At 35.2% G+C, this 19765-nt stretch overlaps 1 protein-coding gene across 11 annotated transcripts in view; it reads right to left on the bottom strand.

Moving 5' to 3' along the window:
• Positions 1-19765, bottom strand: part of LOC136828043 (BRCA2-interacting transcriptional repressor EMSY) — a 41052-nt gene that overhangs the window by 16103 nt on the left and 5184 nt on the right. For 5 of the 11 annotated variants that reach the window (XM_067085722.1, XM_067085727.1, XM_067085718.1 and 2 more), the window contains exons 1-12: positions 19512-19652; positions 16838-16925; positions 16547-16721; positions 14176-14360; positions 13658-13811; positions 11597-11810; positions 10033-10149; positions 6667-6829; positions 4233-4322; positions 2046-2171; positions 1552-1715; positions 374-434 (exon numbers count right to left, since the gene is read on the bottom strand). In XM_067085722.1, the coding sequence (XP_066941823.1) occupies positions 374-434; positions 1552-1715; positions 2046-2171; positions 4233-4322; positions 6667-6829; positions 10033-10149; positions 11597-11810; positions 13658-13811; positions 14176-14360; positions 16547-16721; positions 16838-16925; positions 19512-19514 (1540 nt within the window). In that variant the 5' untranslated portion in view covers positions 19515-19652. Of the gene's footprint in view, positions 1-373; positions 435-1551; positions 1716-2045; positions 2172-4232; positions 4323-6666; positions 6830-10032; positions 10150-11596; positions 11811-13657; positions 13812-14175; positions 14361-16546; positions 16722-16837; positions 16926-19511; positions 19653-19765 lie in introns of those variants that run through there. The other 6 variants (XM_067085725.1, XM_067085724.1, XM_067085720.1 and 3 more) reach the window with 5 other exon arrangements.

Consider the following 19765-nt stretch of genomic DNA (forward strand, 5'->3'; position numbering starts at 1 on the left):
ACCTCCCTTAATATTTTCAAACTGGCATAAAACTTCAAAAATAACTTCACTGTCCTATAACTGTCTTGGTAAGTGGTACGTCAATTCCAAAATAAAGAAACCATTACATATCTGGCAACATGAAATTTTTAGGTTGAGTTTTGATATCAAAATATTTTCAGACCTCTTTGTATTATTAAATGTGGAAAACATACAAGTCATGTACATAAAAGAAAGTCAACTACTGTACTTTACTATAAATTGTCAGACAGTTCCAGCCTCCTAAGGATGAGGAACTTCAACAAATCAATGCGCCTTCATACGTCTCCAAAAATATTAAAACAATAAATATCCAAAACCAAAGGAACATGTTAACCATAATTAAATAACTTACTTGTTTCTTGGCGTATCTGGATAGCAGCTTTACCTGGAGCAACAGGAGTGCCTGGCCGTACCTGTAACATGCAATCAAAAGTATTACTAAAAGTGGGGGGTCTTTCTTACAATGTCACCATAACTCTGTTAAAGAAACGTTGTGAAACAACTAGACTCCGCCAGGTAAAGCTCACAACCCAAAACATGTAACATTGAATGCTGTGCCTTATTACACAACAAAAACATCATGTAAATCCCAACAAAGTTTTCCAGGGCTTTGAACTAATGCAAAACTGGCAGATGTCAGATATGTTCCTGATTACAGTATATAATACACCCTGAGGGCAAAAGCTCAAAAATCCAAATGAAAGCAAAATGACTATCTAAAATCCAACTACAGTACTTTGAACATGTCTATGAATTACTACACTTTTTCTATAAAAATCCACTGTCTTGACTGTTTGTCCACATGCACAATCTATCCACTTTGGATCCTGAAAAACCTCTTAAAAACCAAACTCTCCTTGTGTATTCTGGAGGCTGCTACAGAAATGCGGGATTGGGAGTGAGGCTACAAAGATTAAGATGGTGAAAAGAGGGAGTTAGCGTGGTTAGACAGCAAGATCAAGAAATACACAAAATAAAGGATATGACCCTACAGTTTGAAAAGTTAAACATTAAGATCGAAGAAAGGAAGTAAGAATGACAGTAAAGTAAGAGGCTTAAAAGTGGGTAAAGCTAAAGATTGAAAGTCTGCTGAACCCACCCTTTAGTAATGGGTTAGGGTGTGTCCACACTATGGTAAAACATCATAAACACAAGTCAGAAACTTATCATCACATACATATCATAAACAGCTTAAAAAACAAGTTGTCAACCAAAAGTGGAGAAAGAATTTTTGACAAATGCTGGATAATCATCTTGAAGTGATGATCAGAACTAGCAATAAGTCGCTGACTTGAATTTAACCTGTTTGTGATGTGTGTGCGATAAGCTTCCAATGGGACTTTCCACTGTGTGGGGACTCACCCATACACTAAGTCCCACCTTTCTAATAAATCATAATCAACGTGGTCTTTTATAATTACAACAGAATAATGGAATAATGAAATAAAATTAAATAAAAATATACATGCTTAACTGGACCAAACAGACTGATTAGGATTAAAAAAAACTGACATGAAAAAGCTTTCTAACCTGTATCGTCTGATGCGTCATGAGATGACCTGGTGGTACATTATGTGAAGACTGAGTAGAAGACCCTATTATACCAGGTGGGCCACCAGAAAATCCGGGGACTGAACCCAGATGACTACTTGATCCCATATTACCTGATCCACTGCCAGAATTTGCTTCCACACCTGGTCAAGAGAGGAAGGTCACATTTCTAAGCACCTACCATTTTGCAAGTTATTGGTAAGTTATATATAATTTTCAGCAAATATCATTATGTACCTGTTTGATTTCTCAAAATTATTTATGAACATACTCATTGTACTTCTACTTTTCATCAGCTATCAATATGATCTAATCATGTCAAAATCCTTCTGAATTATAAAACTTAATTTCACAAAGCAGTGACTTTCTAACTACTTGAGAAATCACTTAAAAGTACTGAAAACAAGTTCTATCTGCAGTGAGTAAAAATTCACATTCAATTATTAAAAAAAAAATTTATGTATGCAGCATACCTCTCAGTGGCATTGTAGGTTCGGTATGAAGAACTAGAGAATTTGATCGCTGTCGAGGTCTAGGAGGCAAGGCTCCTGAGGGCACTCGAGGCCTCATTCTGTTGACATATGTTCCAGGGGGCATTCCTGAAAAGAACAGTTAAGTAAAATAGTACATCCAAAAACAAGTACATAAAAAATATTCTATCTTTGGGAGCCCAGTATCAGCATAATTGAAAAAGACAAGCACAATAACTACTGACTGTACATGGTAATACTGTATGTTTCATAAATATTCTTGAGTCCTTTACCAATATTTGCATCTGCTAAGACTGCACAATATATAACTATTGCACAACGCTATGGGAATTATAACGTCACTCACTTAAATATATTTTAGTTCTGCACACAAAATCTTCTACATTGCCATATGGGTAACTTGAGTTCAAATTCATGAAATTTTTTCTATTTACTGAATACCCAAAGTTTGTACCCGAAATGCTTTACGAGGAGGTATAGAACAAGTAAAACTGTTTTCGCATTTTCTGGGGATAATGCCGATTTCAATAGCTCTTGGTCTCACATTCTTAACAGAAGAGCGCAGAGTTCAATTTTACCCCCTCTGAGACATTTTATAGCAGTATAGTACATTTAAAGTGTTACTTGAAAGTCAGCATCTATGTTTTACCTACTACAACATTGTTTATTTTTGGAACTGGATACAAATTTTGACCCTTTAAAAGCCTGGGAATGCAAGTAGGATAATAAAATCAGATGTCTTTCAAACTTTCTCACTTCTTAAATAAACATTCGTTGTATTGATTTAAACCCCGTTCATGAAGGTTATTTACTCCCCCCGCTTTTTTTTTGAGGTTTTATTTTCAAAACAGTCATTGAAATATTTGTACTGCTCAGAAATAATTATTTTCACCATCTTCATGATAACCTGATAATTATATTTCACACATATTTGGTCAATCAAGCACTAACAAAAAATTCTATATAAGGAAGGGCTAAATATTTGAAATAAAATCATTGGGGCCAATCTGCAACATAGAGAAAAAAAAATAATTTTCAATATTTAAAAGTACTAATCAAAGATATCATGGAGAAGTGAGACAGTAACTGGTACTTCAGGGAAAAGGGAAGTTTAATTATTTTTAATTAGCAAACAGATCTAGTTTAATTATAAAACTTAAAATAATTTCAATCTTACATAAGAAAATGCCCCAAACAATATTTACGAGATTCTGTAGCTTCATAGATATACTGTGGTATATATTGAGAGTATACTTAAATTTCCACTTATGAAATCCCATATTGTTATCATATAATCAATAGCTGATACCATATGAGCACTAGTGAGCATTTATGTCACATACAACAGCATAAATATCTACAAGCTTCAACTGAATGACAAGAAGTGATCATAGAAAAGTAACCACACTTAAAAATATGCAACATATATACAAAATTAAAACTTAAATTTGGTACAACTAGAAGAAGCTTTATCAACATATGCCCTCGATATACAAAAATAAAAGTATGGTAACACGTGGCTGAAGTTTCACTAAAGTAAGATTCCCTATCAGAAGCCATGTCATAACTACATAGTTCAAACTATTTAGAACTATATTTATTCCCTAAGAGAAATTTGTATAAAAGCCATATCATGACACAGAACTCTCAAACTATTTAGAACTATTTTCAGTCCCTGAGAGACATTTATATAAAAGCCATGTCATTTACTACAGAATTTACCAATTATTTAGAACTACATTCAATAACTAAGAGAAATTTATATAGAAGTCATATCACTGACCATGTCATATCTACAGAATGTACATACTATTTAGAGCTAAATTCAGTCCCTCAGAAAAATTTATCTAAAAGCCATATCAGAAGCCATGTTGTAACTAACAGAATTTACAGACTATTTAGATTATTCAATCCCTGAGAGAAATTGATATAAAAGCCATATCGAAGCCATGTCATAACTACAGAATTCACAAACTATTCAGAACTATATATTCAATCCCTAAGAAAAATTTATATAAAAGCCACATAACACATAGCAACTCGAGCTTCTGATGGAAACAAAAGGCAAAATCACATCTAACAAACTCAGAGTAGCAATCCTTGTGTGTGGATCTGAGCTCCTGTTAAAATACCACCACCAAATACATGTAGCCTAGCAATAATTCTTACCTGATGGAGGCATTCCACCTCCCGGTGCACTCTGACCCCCACTGGCATATGAAGTAGGTACCATAACATTCGAAGAGCCAATACTACCACCTGAAATTCAAAGGAATGACAATCCTCCTCCATTTGCTACCATCTGAAGTTTATGGAGTTCAAACATGGCTCGAGACAGAAATGTTTAAATGGATACGTGTTTCCTGGCATAATTCTGTTGTTTTTGATATGGCTATATTCTAGGAAATGGAGGATTTAGAGGTTTGGTTCACTTCCCAATATTTTCCATCCTTTCACAAATTACAGTCTTGCATATCAAAGGGCACTCTGTAGTCTACTTGAACATTTTTCTAATCTGCACAATACCTGCTATTCTAGAAAGCTATTTATACATACATCCAAGAATCTACTACCTAATATAATTGTGTCAAGTATGTACTGTACAATACCTAGTTCAATTTTCTAATCGAAATTTTTTCATACGTCTAATTTTTATAAATTTCCTGATAAACAGATTTTCAAACAATGCATTACTGAGGGTAAAACATGGAAACTGCAACACGTGAGCCTAATATGATAGGATGTTGAAACTTTTACCACTCAAAACTATATAAATCAAAATGTCAACTATAACCTAAAAGATTATCTACTATGCAGATCAAAAAGAAGTTACAGTAAATCAGTCTTGACAAAATAGCAAGCAAATCTTAAAAATCAAAACAATAACAATAAGCGAGTAGGCCTTAGACAGTCACATTATTATTATTATTATTATTATTATTATTATTATTATTATTACAAGAGCACACAGTTTAATTTTAAGACACATAAGACTTCCCACGGAAACTGTTCTTGAATGAGGTAAAAACTGGAGTGAAGTAATGGTAAGTTGGATAGCTAAGTGGGGAAAGATCATGATGCAAGGGCAAAAGCAGTGCCACTATGACCCAAAAGAGACCCTGCCAAAAGCCCTTTAGTACCACATATAATGCAATTACCAAAGAAAACCCCTAACAATAAAAAAGCTCATCAACTATTGAAAATTATTCTTGGTGGTCCTTGACGGTACCTCCTTTGGCCTGCTGCAATCTTTTACAGATTAATGTAACACACACGCAGTAATAAGATTAGCTATTTGCACTTTTATGGCTCAAATTTTATTTTTTAAATGAAAAACATTCAGACAACACTGTTTCTTTAACAGAATGATTTAAGTGAAATTTAGCTACAAAACATTTTCTTTTTGTTACTAAAACCTCACAAGATTTGATATCACAACCCACACCAAATTACCAAAATAAGATTGATGGACAGAACCATTATCCATGTAGTTGTAACTTTATGAAGAAAAATTTGCATAAAATTTTATTAAAGCAAACAACCGACTATCTAAACAGGAGTGATAATTAGAGACTGACACACAAGACCAATACCACCTATACTACTGTATGAATTAAGTTGAATTGAATTGAATATAGAATTTACGTCAAAAGCCAAGCACTGGGACTTATGAGGTCTATCAGTGCTGAAACGGAAAATGACAGTAAAAGGTTTGAAAAGTGTAACAGGAGGAAAACCTCGCAGTCGCACTATGAATCAATTGTTAGGATAGGGTGGAAAGTAAGATGGAAAAAGAATATGAAAGGAGGTACGGTAAAAGGAACGAAAGGGACCAAAGGCACACTGTAAAGAACCTTAAACAATGCCTACAGTACACTGCATGAGGTGCACTAATGGCACTACCCCTACGGGGTCCTATTGTATGTAATCTTGTTTGTAATAAAATTTTGTGCAATATAGGAAACATACTGCAGCCAAAGTCAATTTGCAAAATCCTTTTTTCTTTGTAAACCAATACTGATGGTGATTTCAATGTTAACCTTCAAATAAATCACAATTTATATCCATGTTTTTACAAGGCACCTTATCTGTAGAACTTTTTGTCATCTTGGAAAATTCAGGTCCAAAGCAACCTAATTACAGAATAATAATCTGAAGATCTAATTTACACACAAAGAGAGTCTCACAAAAAACAGCCTCAGTTAAATTTCAAAATTCACATACAGAAAAGATGGTTGGGGACCTAGCTGGCTACAGAACTATGATAGAAATGTGGTGCCAAGGTCTCCTTGGCATATTTATACGATCATGGTTAAACTGACTGTTTTAAAAACCTTCATTCCCTATAGTCCACAGAAAATCACCTAAATAACTTTTACAATACTTGGGTTGCAGCCTTCCCTTACTTGATCAATAACAGGACAGCAAGAACACGGTACCTACTCAGCTAAGCTAAAAGATATTCACTAGTTCCTAAAAAACCATGTACAAATCATCACTGACTATACATCATTTTCCCACCTGATATTTAGGGGAAATTGTTCATAATATAAAACATCATTAAACTGTTAGCATAAAGTAAAAGCTATGCATAACTCCTTACCCGTCTGCATTTGATTTGAAGAGATTGGGCCAGGACCTGCTGGCACACCTCTCATTACAGTAGGAGGGGCCCCTGGGCCACCTTTCATTACTGGAACACTTAACGAACGCTGATACATGTTGCCTCCAACACCACTTGCACCTGATGTAGACACTAGTATTACCTGAAATATCAACGTAAGAGTTATGCAATGACTAGCTTATAAAGCTCCTAAAAACTCAACAAACGTGCGGAAATACTGTACGGTTAGAAAATGTTATTATGAGGAATATATTGGGGAAAATGATTTCTAGTACGCCTTTGAAGTGTAAAAATGTGACTGCGGTCTTGTCAGACTCCATTACTGTAAACTGACACAAAAATTTTTCACTGAAATTTTTGTGTTGAAAATTTTTATTATTGAGTCTGTTTCTCTCACTTCCAAATTAATCTTGGGAGAATGTGGAAGGACTTACTAGTACCAAGAAATTCAGATATGTTTAGTGCTTTAAAAATCATCATCATAAACATTTTTAAGTCAGCTTTTCCCTCCCTGGCACTTTCTGCCTGACCCCATTAGTCCCAGTCTTCATCTATCAAACCTCTGGTAAGCTTGGTTTCCTTTCAAGTCTTCACCTTAATACTTCACAGTTCACAATGTAAACAAAATAATTTCAATAAGCTTTTCTTTAGTCTGTTAACTGCATTCATGCTTCCTGTGTATACTTTATTAGAAAGCAAAAAAAGGGATATGTTGACTTGTAAAATGCACCTCAACTTAACTTTGGGAATAAAAAATCCATCAATTTACTTTTACAAATAAATTTAAGGGAAAGATTCTGGCCAGCCCTGTGAGAATTGGGTTATAAGTTTATTGTTAAACCTCTGAATAATGAAAACAACATAGCTTACCAAGAAATTTTTCCAGAATCTCATAGACTGGAGAACTACACAGGGTATAGTAGCTTATTTTTGTCATCAAAATCTTTTGCACTTCAGTTATTACAGAATAGTTACCCTGTGCCGTAAGCCTGCACAATCTCAAAAGTGTTATTATGATACCAAATATTTGATGAAAACCAACGAATTACTAGAGACTCCTTCCCAATTGTAGTGCTTTATTATAGTTTATTTCCAATAACTGGAAAAAAATAAACAACATTACCACAGTTCATAATTTTGTAAACAAAGATCTAAATAGCAGGATTTTCATAATAATATATTTAGGACCCTGTTATTTAACTTATTTTTGCATATGTCTAAGCTAAAGTTTTTGCATTTATAATACTGTACATGCAAGCTATTGCTACAACCACTTTGAAGAACTGGGACTATATGTAACTGAGTTTGCCCAAGTTTTCACTGCAGCAATTCATTTATGAAAGCCACCATCATTTATATTCATTATACAGTATCATCATAAATATATCAATAATGATTATGATCACTAATATGTTGCAGTCATGAACATCACTAAATTGGGCTAGACTCAATACTGACAGTCTGACTTGTTCTTACACGAGATGCAGATATTACTTTCATGAAGGAAAGTGTGTTGTAAATGTTAAGATATAATATACCTATTGTAATAAATCTTTTCAAAGCACTGTTGAAATATGAAAACCAGAATTGATAGGTTTCTAATATATTACAGGACTATTTTTTTTTATTAAATTTTATCAAATCAGAGAGTAATAAAGGCACAAGTATATTTCTTTTTTTTTTTGGGAAAAGAATTACCTCAAAATTGCTGTGAGGTACACTATCCATCTTACTAAAAAACCCAAAGTCTTTAATATGAAAGCTGGTCTAGTCACTGAAACTTGGTAACAAACTATTTCACTCTGACTCAACTGCTGAAACTTTATAACAAGTTAATCAATTGGTGGCAGGTGACTGACAGGATGGGGGTACCACCCACTCATTCAACTGTTAAGTGGGAGGCACTGTGAGAAGAACTTGACAGGAAATGTTTCCCTGAGAGAGAGAGAGAGAGAGAGAGAGAGAGAGAGAGAGAGAGAGAGAGAGAGAGAGAGAGAGAGAGAGAGAGAGAGAGAGAGAGAGAGAGAGAGCATATATTCAATCTTAACCCATCCATAACCCATAGGCAAGATGCTTTTCTATCCAATGACATTATATAACCACCACAAGTCCTGCAGAGACGGCATCCAAGGACTTCAGGAACACATCCCTAAGAGGAGTACCTATGACACAGGCTGTTTCTCATGAGCGTAAACCCCTGCACCATCTATGCTGCTCATATTTTCAGCCAGGAGAATCATTCATTATTTGAACTGTAGCCATAATAAAAGTAAACAAGTAAAAAATGCGCTGAAGTTTCTTCAGCGCAATCGAGTTTTCTGTGCAGTGTATAATGCTGTATGAAACTCTCAGCCACAGCCCATGAAACTTTCAGCCACAGGCTGGTGGTGGCCTGTGTTGTTGCACCTATAGAGGTGCCAGACACACAATCATGTCTACCTTTAATCTTAAATGAAATATAACTACTGAGACTAGAGGGCTGCAATTTGATGTTTGATGATTTTAGGGTGGATGATCAACATACCAATTGGCAGTCCTCTAGCCTCAGAAGTTTTTAAGATCTGAGGGTGGACAGAAAAAGTACGGACAGAGACAAAAAGCCATCTCAATAGTTTTCTTTTACAGAAAAGTAAAAGGAATTCAAAGTTGTTAGCCACAGAGAGTCAGGGGGGAAAAAAAGGACCAAATAAATGTTTTAAACACAAGCTATATTAGGGAAGTCTGAGAGAAGTGGTGACATCAATAGCAGCATGGTCAAAGAAAAAGTGAACACTAATAGTCAAGTGAGTGGGTGGCACCCCATCCCATCACACACTGGTGCTAACTACCTTCCTTCTACAACTGGACCAGCTACCACTGGAACTAAATCCATATACAAGACGAAGATTTCATTCTTGTAGAATTAACACTCATTTTTAGGGTTAAAGCTACTACAGTATCTCCAGTTAATTGGTATTTTAGCAACTTTTACTAGATTTGAAACATATCAATACTGGAATGTATCCCCAGTTCAATAACAAAGATAACAGGGCTCAAGAGAAATGGTGAAGTTTATTACTGCAACAGTCACTTCAGTTTCTTTTATATCTGAAAGAACTAGCATGTGCATGTAAGAAGAAAATGCATTTAAAAAATAATTTACAGTAATTTCCTGACAATTCATTGTGCTGCACTTCATTTACCAGAATTTATAAACAATCCCTTATACTGTTTGTCTTTGTGAGGAATTTTCAGCATTATTAAATGAGCATGCCAATAGGTTTCGCTTACAAAAAAAAGGGTTCAATTCCAAAAAAGTAAACAAAAGAAGAAACACTTAAACAATAAAAAAAGAAAAAAGTTTACCTTTTGTGTATGACCACCAAGAGTGGATGTTGGAGTGCCTGGGGTACCTCTAGTAACATTACCTGTCACTGTTATTTTCATGGGGGGTCCTGGAATTGGTCGACTAATCCCCCCTATCTGCAACAAAAAAATTTCCTGTTAGTGGTTTCCAAACATATTGGGTCAAGTCTTTACTAGGAAGAGGTATCAGTACATCTTGTTAAAAGCTGTAGCCAACATATTGTGTTGAATTATCTTATATCTTATATTGGTACTCATTTTTTATGATGCCATTACCAGACTATAAAATCAACCTCGACATGTATACATCTTTGTTACAAACCCCTTAATTGTGAAGTAGCCTTTGTGCGTCATGTATCCAGGTGCACAAAGCAAAGCATTTCAACAGAAAGACCAAATGTACATGTCCAGATAACTCCCAGGTCCTTGCAGTGGCAAAGTTTTCTCCTCTTATGTTACTGTTCTTTCACGATGTCTCAACCTTTCTACCAGGAGATCATTTTGAGGGAATTTCCATTCGATCTTCATCTTGTGTACCTAGTGCTTATTGTAATTATCTTTGAGTCTTTATTGTGTTCCCTTTACTCGGCAACCAATGCACAGCTGGGTTGTTACCGTGTAGTATACTGCTTTCCTGATTTCTGTTTTTTATAGTTTCCTCATTTAATTATCTAATTTCAGTATTGGCATGGTCTCTTGTGTTAAAATATTAATTTTTCTTTTTTTTTTTGTTGCTCTTTCATGTAATCCTAGTCAGAGGGCTTGCCTACCAAATGTAAGGGGCTATTAAGGTAACTTTCTTAACTTGCCTCAGTCTTACCACTGTTGCCTCGCTCTCATGAGTGTCACTGCATCTCCATTCTATCTTGGATTACTATGTTATTTGATTCTTGTATTTTATGTAAAGTATATAAATTTTGGCATTTATTATTCACTCTGTAATTATTCCTTAATGTACCTGTGCAGGTAGAGATGTTTAAACCTTGGAGAAGAAAGCCATTTACAACACCCTTCATATAGAAGGTAAGCATGCAACCCTGATTTCATTTACAAGATTGCAAGGACTAGTTGATTCACTAGTTAAAAGTTTATGCTTCGGAAAAGTTCTGCTTCCTTTGCTGATGAGTGATCAGATTTGACCCAGTGGGCAAGCACCATGACCATGAGTAAAATCACTAGTATTGTTAAATGAGGCTTCCACCCTTTTCCAACTTTAGGACTTCATGCCCTCACAGTAGACCTTTACCAGCATCTACTCCTACTGACCACCCTCCAGAGTACTCTTGCCTCAATGGATGTCTCCTTGGCCCAAAGGCGCCCCCAGCTACCCTGGTAGGAATCTAACTGCTTGGTTGTCTACTGCTTCTGTCTTACTATCTTTGTGCCATCAACTGCCTCTCTCCTCTACTACAATTGGCTTTGCTTATGCTTATAACTTACCGAATGTATTTAACAACTTATTATTCAAGTCGATCACACACCAACATACCATGTTGATGACACTAGTTCTAACAATTACTCGAGAGAGATTTCTACTATATAATTACAATTTACATCCTCTTACTTGTGGTTTGGTTGGTGTATTTGGCGTGGGAGGTTGCTCCCGAGTAACAGGCTGAGGTGGAGGTGGCAGTGGGTGATCTGTTGAAAGTGATCTCTTTCGTTTTCTTTTGTCGCTTCCAACACTACCTACCGCCATAGGACCCATGCTCATGGGGCCACTACTTACTGAGGAGGTTGTGGTTGCAGGAGCTTCCCTATTTTCTCTATTCTCTTTGCTGCAACAAAAGAAATGTAATCTTATATGAATAAACCTCTATGAACAATAGTCTTAATACATACAGTTTAGCTTAAAGGGATGGATTTCAAGTCTTTTGCAAATTTTTTAAGTATACACAATAAACAGAATATATTTAGATAATCCACCATGAACCACTAGTAATAATTTTTAAATTCCACATTTTTGTAAAATTAATTACAAAAACTTTGTCATGCCAATATTACAACTAAACGATGACTCTCATGCTATGAACAAACAATACATGAATATTTATCACAAACTTTCCAAAAGAAGTTTCATACGAACACATTAACCATAATTTATTCTATGTAAAATGAACCCAGTTACAAAGGCTAGCAGTTGACAATGATACAAAGGCTAACAGTTGACAATGAAAGGTTTGAACATATTGCACAGCCCCCCGTCCACTTGTTGCATCCCTCTTCTTCTGTGCACCCTCCATCTAGGTAAGCGAGTGGAGGGCACAGATGATTATGAGTAATGAACTTATACAAAAACTAGTCCTGTTTTGCAAACTGTTATACAAAAACCCATAAATCTTAATTAGTAAGAATTTCAATTCAGGAAGGAGGCAAAAACAAAAAGAGCCTTTGAACCAAATAGAAAACCCTTTGCTTGAAGTCTAATTCTAGTAAACAGCAGAGAGTGGAGCCAACAATGATTACACAAATCCATGTAGCAGAGAAGAGGAGTGTCAACAAGCCCAATCTTCTAACTATGGGCAACAAGGAAACTGTGGAAAAAAACAAAAATTAAATCTTGAGAAACAATACAAATCTACAAACTTGAGAGAAATTAGAGGACAATAGGGACAGAAAACACAGACCACTGAAGGCATAACTTGAGACACGCCACTCAACCACAAACTACTGGGCCAAATAAAATACACCATGAATGTCAACTGTTAGGATGAGACTCACTCAGAGGAGGTATGAAGCTCAATAAAATGCTAAAGACACAAAGGCAAATAGAAACACTGCCCTGAAAATAATGGTGGCCAATAGTCCCCCAAATAGTGCCAAGCAATGTTGAGAGGGCCACCAAAATGAAGCAACATCAGGGCTCTTACAAGTCATTGAAACAACATGAGCTAAACAAGCACACGAAGTTCTGTCGCTGCTAAGAGCTAAAAGCAGCCTTAAGGGAAGGTGGGGCCAAGACCCAATAAAAGAGATGTGGTCAAGCCAACAGATGTTCTTCAGGGAGAGGACAGTGTTACAATAAGCTTGCCAAAAACTTGGGAAGCATTTGCGTAACTTGGAATGCATCGCTCAAGTTCAATGCAATCAGATCTGTAGAAAAAAAAGATGTTGCCAGCAAACTGAGGTCTGCAGGGTGGGCATGCAAAGTGGAATCTTTTTTTTTCTTCAACTCTTGAAGTCAGTGGGGCTGGTTTATTTTACACAGAATATGGGTAATCAGGACTAATGGGTTTTCATCTATCAAACTCCAACTGGTGAATTATGAAGGTATGTTTTTGATCTTAGAGGACAGCATTTTGATGTAAAATGTAACCAAAAATGTTAGAGAGTATAGAGTACATAGAACATTTCTAAACTGCTTCAAGAAAATAAAATTTTAAGCCAACAACAAAAGTAAATTTTGGGGATAAATGATGCATCACTGACATGATCTAGGTTTTTCATTCATAGGAATACCTTAGTGTGAAGATCTTAAGAAACATGGAATTCTATTTTACTTGCAAACCCTATATCAGATATGCACAGCTTTTCAAAGACCCACTGCTTCATTACAATTTCAAGGGAAACTAAATGAAAATGACAGTACTGATTATAACAAAACCATAATACCATATATACTTACGAGGAAAGCCTGGCAATACGGGCTTGTGATTGTGGCAATGTTGTATACAATCCCTGATCTGCATTATACTGTGGGGGAACCATGGCTCCAGATATAAAACGTAAACCTTCAGTTTCTTCCTCTGAATCTGTAGCATCTGACTCACACCCAAGATCTGGATATTTAAAAAAAAAAAAAAAATCCACTGTAATAAAAGAGGTTACTCAAAAGACATTCCCTTATAGATATAGCACTGTCATTTTATGGGGTTCAAGGAGCTTGTGTCATTGTAATATATTAATCAAAATGGCTGAGCAAACATTGTGACAATTCTGACATATGCCCAAGTGTGTTAAACAAGTATAGTGCAGGGAACTTGACTTGTAAATCATGCTATTACTTGTATAAGCTACATGTTTAAGATACATAAAATGAATTTTTTCTTTAATAGAATTCCTTAAAGTCAAAACAGTGTGAAAAATCATTCCTACTTTACACTTATGCTGGATATGCTTATGTCAACGAATATCAATACAGACCATCCATCTTTCCATAAAGGGCTGTTGCTGCTGGTGGAGGCATTTTTGAATTCATATTATAATACAGCATCGCCATCCTAGTCGCCAATGCTGTGTAAGCTGTCTGAGGAGGGACTCTAGGCATGAGAGGGATTAATCTTCTTCCTTCTACTGCCCACTCTACGCCTGTGTTGGGGCCTGCCAACCTGCAAAAATAAATAGAATTTTGTAATGTGCATTTCATACCTATAAAGAATTAAACAGAAATATTCTTACCCCCCCCTAAATGCGATAAATACATAATTTAAAACAAAACAACGGTGTACAAAACTGGCACAAAAAAGGTAAAGTTCTATGTTCTATACCTCTGAAGTACTATAATCTGAAAATGTAACTACTTTTCTTCCATGACTTTTTCAAATCTATCATTCTTTGCTATAATTCCTCTCTCTATGAAGCAATCTGGTTTTAAATTCTTTCTGCAACTTCTCCTATAATTCATCTAAATTTCTTCAATCTTTCTTTTCCTTGCATTATATTATTTCTTGTCATGAATCTGATATCTTTTGTCCTATGTTGATAATCTTTACACTGGAGATATTGGAGATGTCAGTATAAAACATGTTGAGTGATTCCATCCCATCCATACTAGTTATGTCACAAGGTGTTCCAGGTAAATGAAATGTGTACATTCCTGTGAATCATCTCGCCCTCTTTAACTGCTATGATGCGTCATCTAAGTCAGCAGTTGTTAGCAACCATATGTACATTATACAGTTAAACTAGTTCAAGATGCACCAAAGGCGCCCTCTAATTATTCTTACCTTTACCAATGATTCAGCCTTCCACAACTCATCTACTTCACGAAAGAACAGCCCTCTTGTGTTGTCCACAATGTCTAAGTACTAATTTTTTGTTTTATTTCTAGCTATCACTTCTGAACTCATGAACATATCTCCATGTTCATCTCAATGGAGATTACGTAATTCAGTGAGGTTCAGAGCTTCCATGTCAGTTTAACTTTTAGTGTCTTCACCACTTATTAAAAGCTTTATGCTATACTTATTCTTCCCTCCTTGGAGCATTCCCCTCACATTTTGGATGCCTTAGTATTTGTCACCTTCCTTGTTATGATTCATTATAAGGCAATTCACCCTAATGCCAACCCCACCTTACTTTTCTCAATATCCTTACTCATTGCTGCATATTGTCTCATCTTTCCCTTCCCTACTGGTAATATTTCAGCTGGTGTTGTGTTAAACTCAAAGAGTTTCCTTTTTAATTTCAGGAGGCTCCTTACACTAAACAGGTTCTTTCTTCTCATATTTACTCGATGGAGGTCATCAATCATGACTGCAGGATTTATTGACCATTTCTTTCCTTATGATGCAAAGTCTTAGAGCTCTCCTTGATTTGCTTTCCCCTATTCTCAAGATATCTATTCCCACCTTTGAGGTTAAACCAAATATTTTCTGGTTTTCTTTCTGCCCTGGCATATTATGGGCATGCCATGCCTTCCCACTGGTCTCTTCACTATAGGAGACTTACTTTTGTTGCCATTAAATTATCTGGTACCACTGTTTCCATAAACCTATACCACAGAATACTAAAGTACAAATCTCTCCACTCAAACAATTCTAATGTCTTTTTAAACTGTTACTATGTTATAGTAGTTTGCTTACTGTGATTATTTACATTAATAGGGTTCATTCTGAAAATAGTAGTAAATACCTGACATAGAGAATAAATTCAAAGAATAAAGATTCAACAGGTAATACAGTACCTGTTCATTTCAACTTAATAGTGACCAATACGTAACAGTCAGTGCTATGTGAAATATAAATCTTTCAACATATCAGCTCGTGTAGCCCAGTATGCATAATGCCTACCTTTTCTTCTAAATAAACAATTTGCAATAACAAAACTGTTGCAAGACAACCATACCATAGATAAAATAATCTATTGAGTAACTTAAAACATGAAAAACCACATTATAAGGGCAAGCCATACAATGTAGAAAACATACAACTAACTGCATAAATGAACCTGAAAAAAAATACTATCATCTCAGTGAAGTAAGGTCAAACATGTATGTTATTAAAATATTTAGTTAATACCTAATCACACACTACAAAATACAGTGATTAAAATTAAGTAGTTACCTCCGAGCAAGTCTTTGCATATTCAAATTTGTACTTCATGTTCCAATGCAAGTGACTAATAAAGTTATCAATAAATTTACAAAATGGAAATGCCCACAAATACCTACAGATCCAGTCTGGACACCTATTAGGCTACTATACTTTACAAAACACTACCAATATTGGTGAATATTCAAGAATTTGCATTTCAAAAATTCATTCAACACAAAGCAGCAAAAAATTATACTCACGTCTCCGCTATCGTATTAAGTTTTTCATCGTTAACAGCACGCCGTATCTCCGCCCTATGACGTTCTAAGTTTATTGAAAAAATATTCTGTAGATCGTTAAGAAGCTTCTTTTTCTCTTTTGTAAGTTCACCTTGGGCACGAAGGACTGATATCATTTGACTGTAAGCTGACAATTCTGGAAAAAATTTAAAACATGAGAATATGCTTCAGTTTCATAAGTAAATAGCTATAAAATCCAAGTATTATATAAGAATTTGCAATTAAAAGGTAAGTATAACACCAATCACTAACCGAGAGCTCGCAGCGATTTTTGGCACTCCTCTTTTGTCATGTCAAGCAGTTGTGGCCACTTATGTGGCCTACTACTTTCAATATCCATCTGAAAGTTAAAAAATATTAGTTAAATTTAGTGGTAAAGATTCCAAAATGCTGAAAATTATCAAATCTTAAAAAAGCCGACACCCCTAGAAAAACAAGATTTTACATCATTTATAAATGACAAAATGAGAAATACATTATTAAACACCAAAATCTTAAAGTTAAAATTACATATACTAATGACAATCTGCATTTTTCCTAGATAAACAAACCAGAAATCTTTGACATGGATATACCTCTGTGAAATTTAGTCTGAAGAACAACTATATAACAATAGTTGAGTGTGGGGGTTGGTTGCCCACCTCCTTACTCACTGTATGATAAGTACCATACATAGTTACAAAGCTTAAACAAGCCCAGCTTTTGTTGAAGGTATATCCATATGCCTTCATAGGAAGAAAGATTGGTCTTAACATGAGTATGCATCGGTGTTTATTAAGAAATATATAGATGGGTTTCTTGCTCCATTAGGACTAAGTTTTAGGCCAAAATATTAGCATTCTTGAGAAGCTACTCTTTTTGTAGTGGGTCTTGCAATTTCCTTGTGATTTTGACAAAGGCTCCATGGCTAATTACTAGAGTAAAGTGACTTCAGTATTGTTTATGAGGTTTGGTACAGAATTGAAAGGGCTGGTAAGATATTTATAAAAAAAAAAAAAAATACAGGAAGCACAATAGAATTCACAAATGTGTTACAAAAGAGGTAGGAAGTATAGAGTGACTTTTGTGTGTTTACTCTATACCTACTTTTGTCTGATCTCTTACTACTGATAGCTGTTGGAGCAGATCTAACTAATATTTCATGGCATTAAACTTGACAAAGTTAGCAATATTTGATTCTTCATTTCTGGTAAAAACTCATATCCTGGAATAGGTAATTTAGGCAAATATAAAAAAACATATTTTCAATATACTGTATACATATGTATAGACAAAATCTGTAGTTAACACACTTTTAAAAATTAATGTTATATATATAATAAAAAAAAAGCAGTAGGCTATAAACATAACTAAAACAGCATGTGCAATTTCCAAGTTATGTCTGAATTGTAACTTGCTAAGGAACAGAACTTGATCATTATTAAGGGACCATTCACGAACGTGGAGCATTTACACTTTAACAATATTTATAAAAATATCAAAGTTTTGTTTTGGTTTACTAACCACCATCATTTCGCTGTGGAATATAATGCCCGAAATATTAACCCCCTTGATTACTTTTACATTTCATATCATCTGCAAACATTAAAGAGAATCAAATAACATGAAACTAAAAAATACACCATAAACAGCGGGGCACTAGCATATGATAAGCTAAAGTATAAAGATTCAATATGAGTTGTGTGTAATATTGATAAGTACTGAAAGAAGCTTTAATAAGGTTAATCTGAAAATGAAAACTCTCCTCTGTAATTAACAATCTTCATGGCAGCCTGACATGCAAAAAATAAAAAAAACTAACAAATAAATAGATTACAATCATGTTCATTAATGTAGTAACCCACAGTCTACCTTGTCTCTTAATTTTCACAGCCTACCTTTCCCACATTCATGTACAAACATTTCTTATAAGGGGTCATCTGCAAAGCAAAAATTTTTCATTTCTGCTGTTCAGCATTAGGATAATCCACATTTTTAAGACCTAGACTACTTTGTACATTGGCAGAGCTGATAAACTCTGTGTATCCTCCACAGAAACTGGAAAGCAAGGTTAGATTGATTTAATTTGTTCCCTTGGATAGCTAAACATCATGGAACTGTGTACAGGATGTGATTCAGCAGTCATGCATTCAAATTTATCTATGTTATACCTAAATGCACAAAGCCTAGAAACAAAAACAGTTAACAAGTCTGAACCCTTCACACACACACGCTAGGCTACCAATAACTGGGCACCTCAAGGGATACACTAGTCTATTTTAGATAGAAACAAAAAAGTTTGATTTACCTTAAGGTATAATCAAGTAGACTATCTAGAATTATGGGCATGTAGAACTGAAGCCACACTGACCTTAGCATTAGCCAAGGGGTTATCTCCAAAACCCTGGAAACATCTGGCAAGCTCCTTCAGAGAGCTTCAAGTAGGATAGGTGCATAGGATGAGCTCAATCTAGCTTTAAATGATTAAACTAGGTTTTTCTAAAGTTGCCTTCAACTCTAAATACTTTAATGAATCAACTGAGATGGAAATATACACCGCCCTACAAGAGATTCAAAGTCTCGATGGTAACAGAGTCGAGCTTAATATGGATCCAACCTGCGGCAGTCTAAATGGCCGACCTTACGCAAAAGGCCACCCAGCTTGAATAAGCCCGAACATATATCATAAGGGCATTAATGATAAAATTACACGTTTTCATACTCATGCTGTGCCGGTACCTACTTAATGAATATATCTGCGGATGATTAAGGTTATTGAGCTAAAGTTTGAAAATATCTTCATATTTTCTATCCGAAAACTCTCCTGTCTCTACTTTGGCATAGGACGGATACACAAAACGACTCCACAGCAAGCAAAAGTACAACAAAAAACATAATAATCGTGCCGCAATATACTGCTGACATGGTAATGCGAAATTATTCTCACCATAATAGAGGTGTAATCAGCTATAAATACTAAAACTCCTTTACATCTTCACCAAATGAAGCTTTTGTCAACAAAGACGACCTTAGGCTCTACCCGGTAGGAAAAGACCTACGGCGATGATCTAGTATTGCTTCTCCGCTCATCCTCTTCAACAAGATGGTGGACTTGTTAACCTTGACTTTAACTGGCCATCGGTTAGGCATCACCTCCAACTGATTGACTCTGAAATATAACAACAAATCTCTATCAAAAAG

Source organism: Macrobrachium rosenbergii, chromosome 42, assembly GCF_040412425.1.
Source record: "Macrobrachium rosenbergii isolate ZJJX-2024 chromosome 42, ASM4041242v1, whole genome shotgun sequence".
Classification (NCBI taxonomy): domain Eukaryota; kingdom Metazoa; phylum Arthropoda; class Malacostraca; order Decapoda; family Palaemonidae; genus Macrobrachium; species Macrobrachium rosenbergii.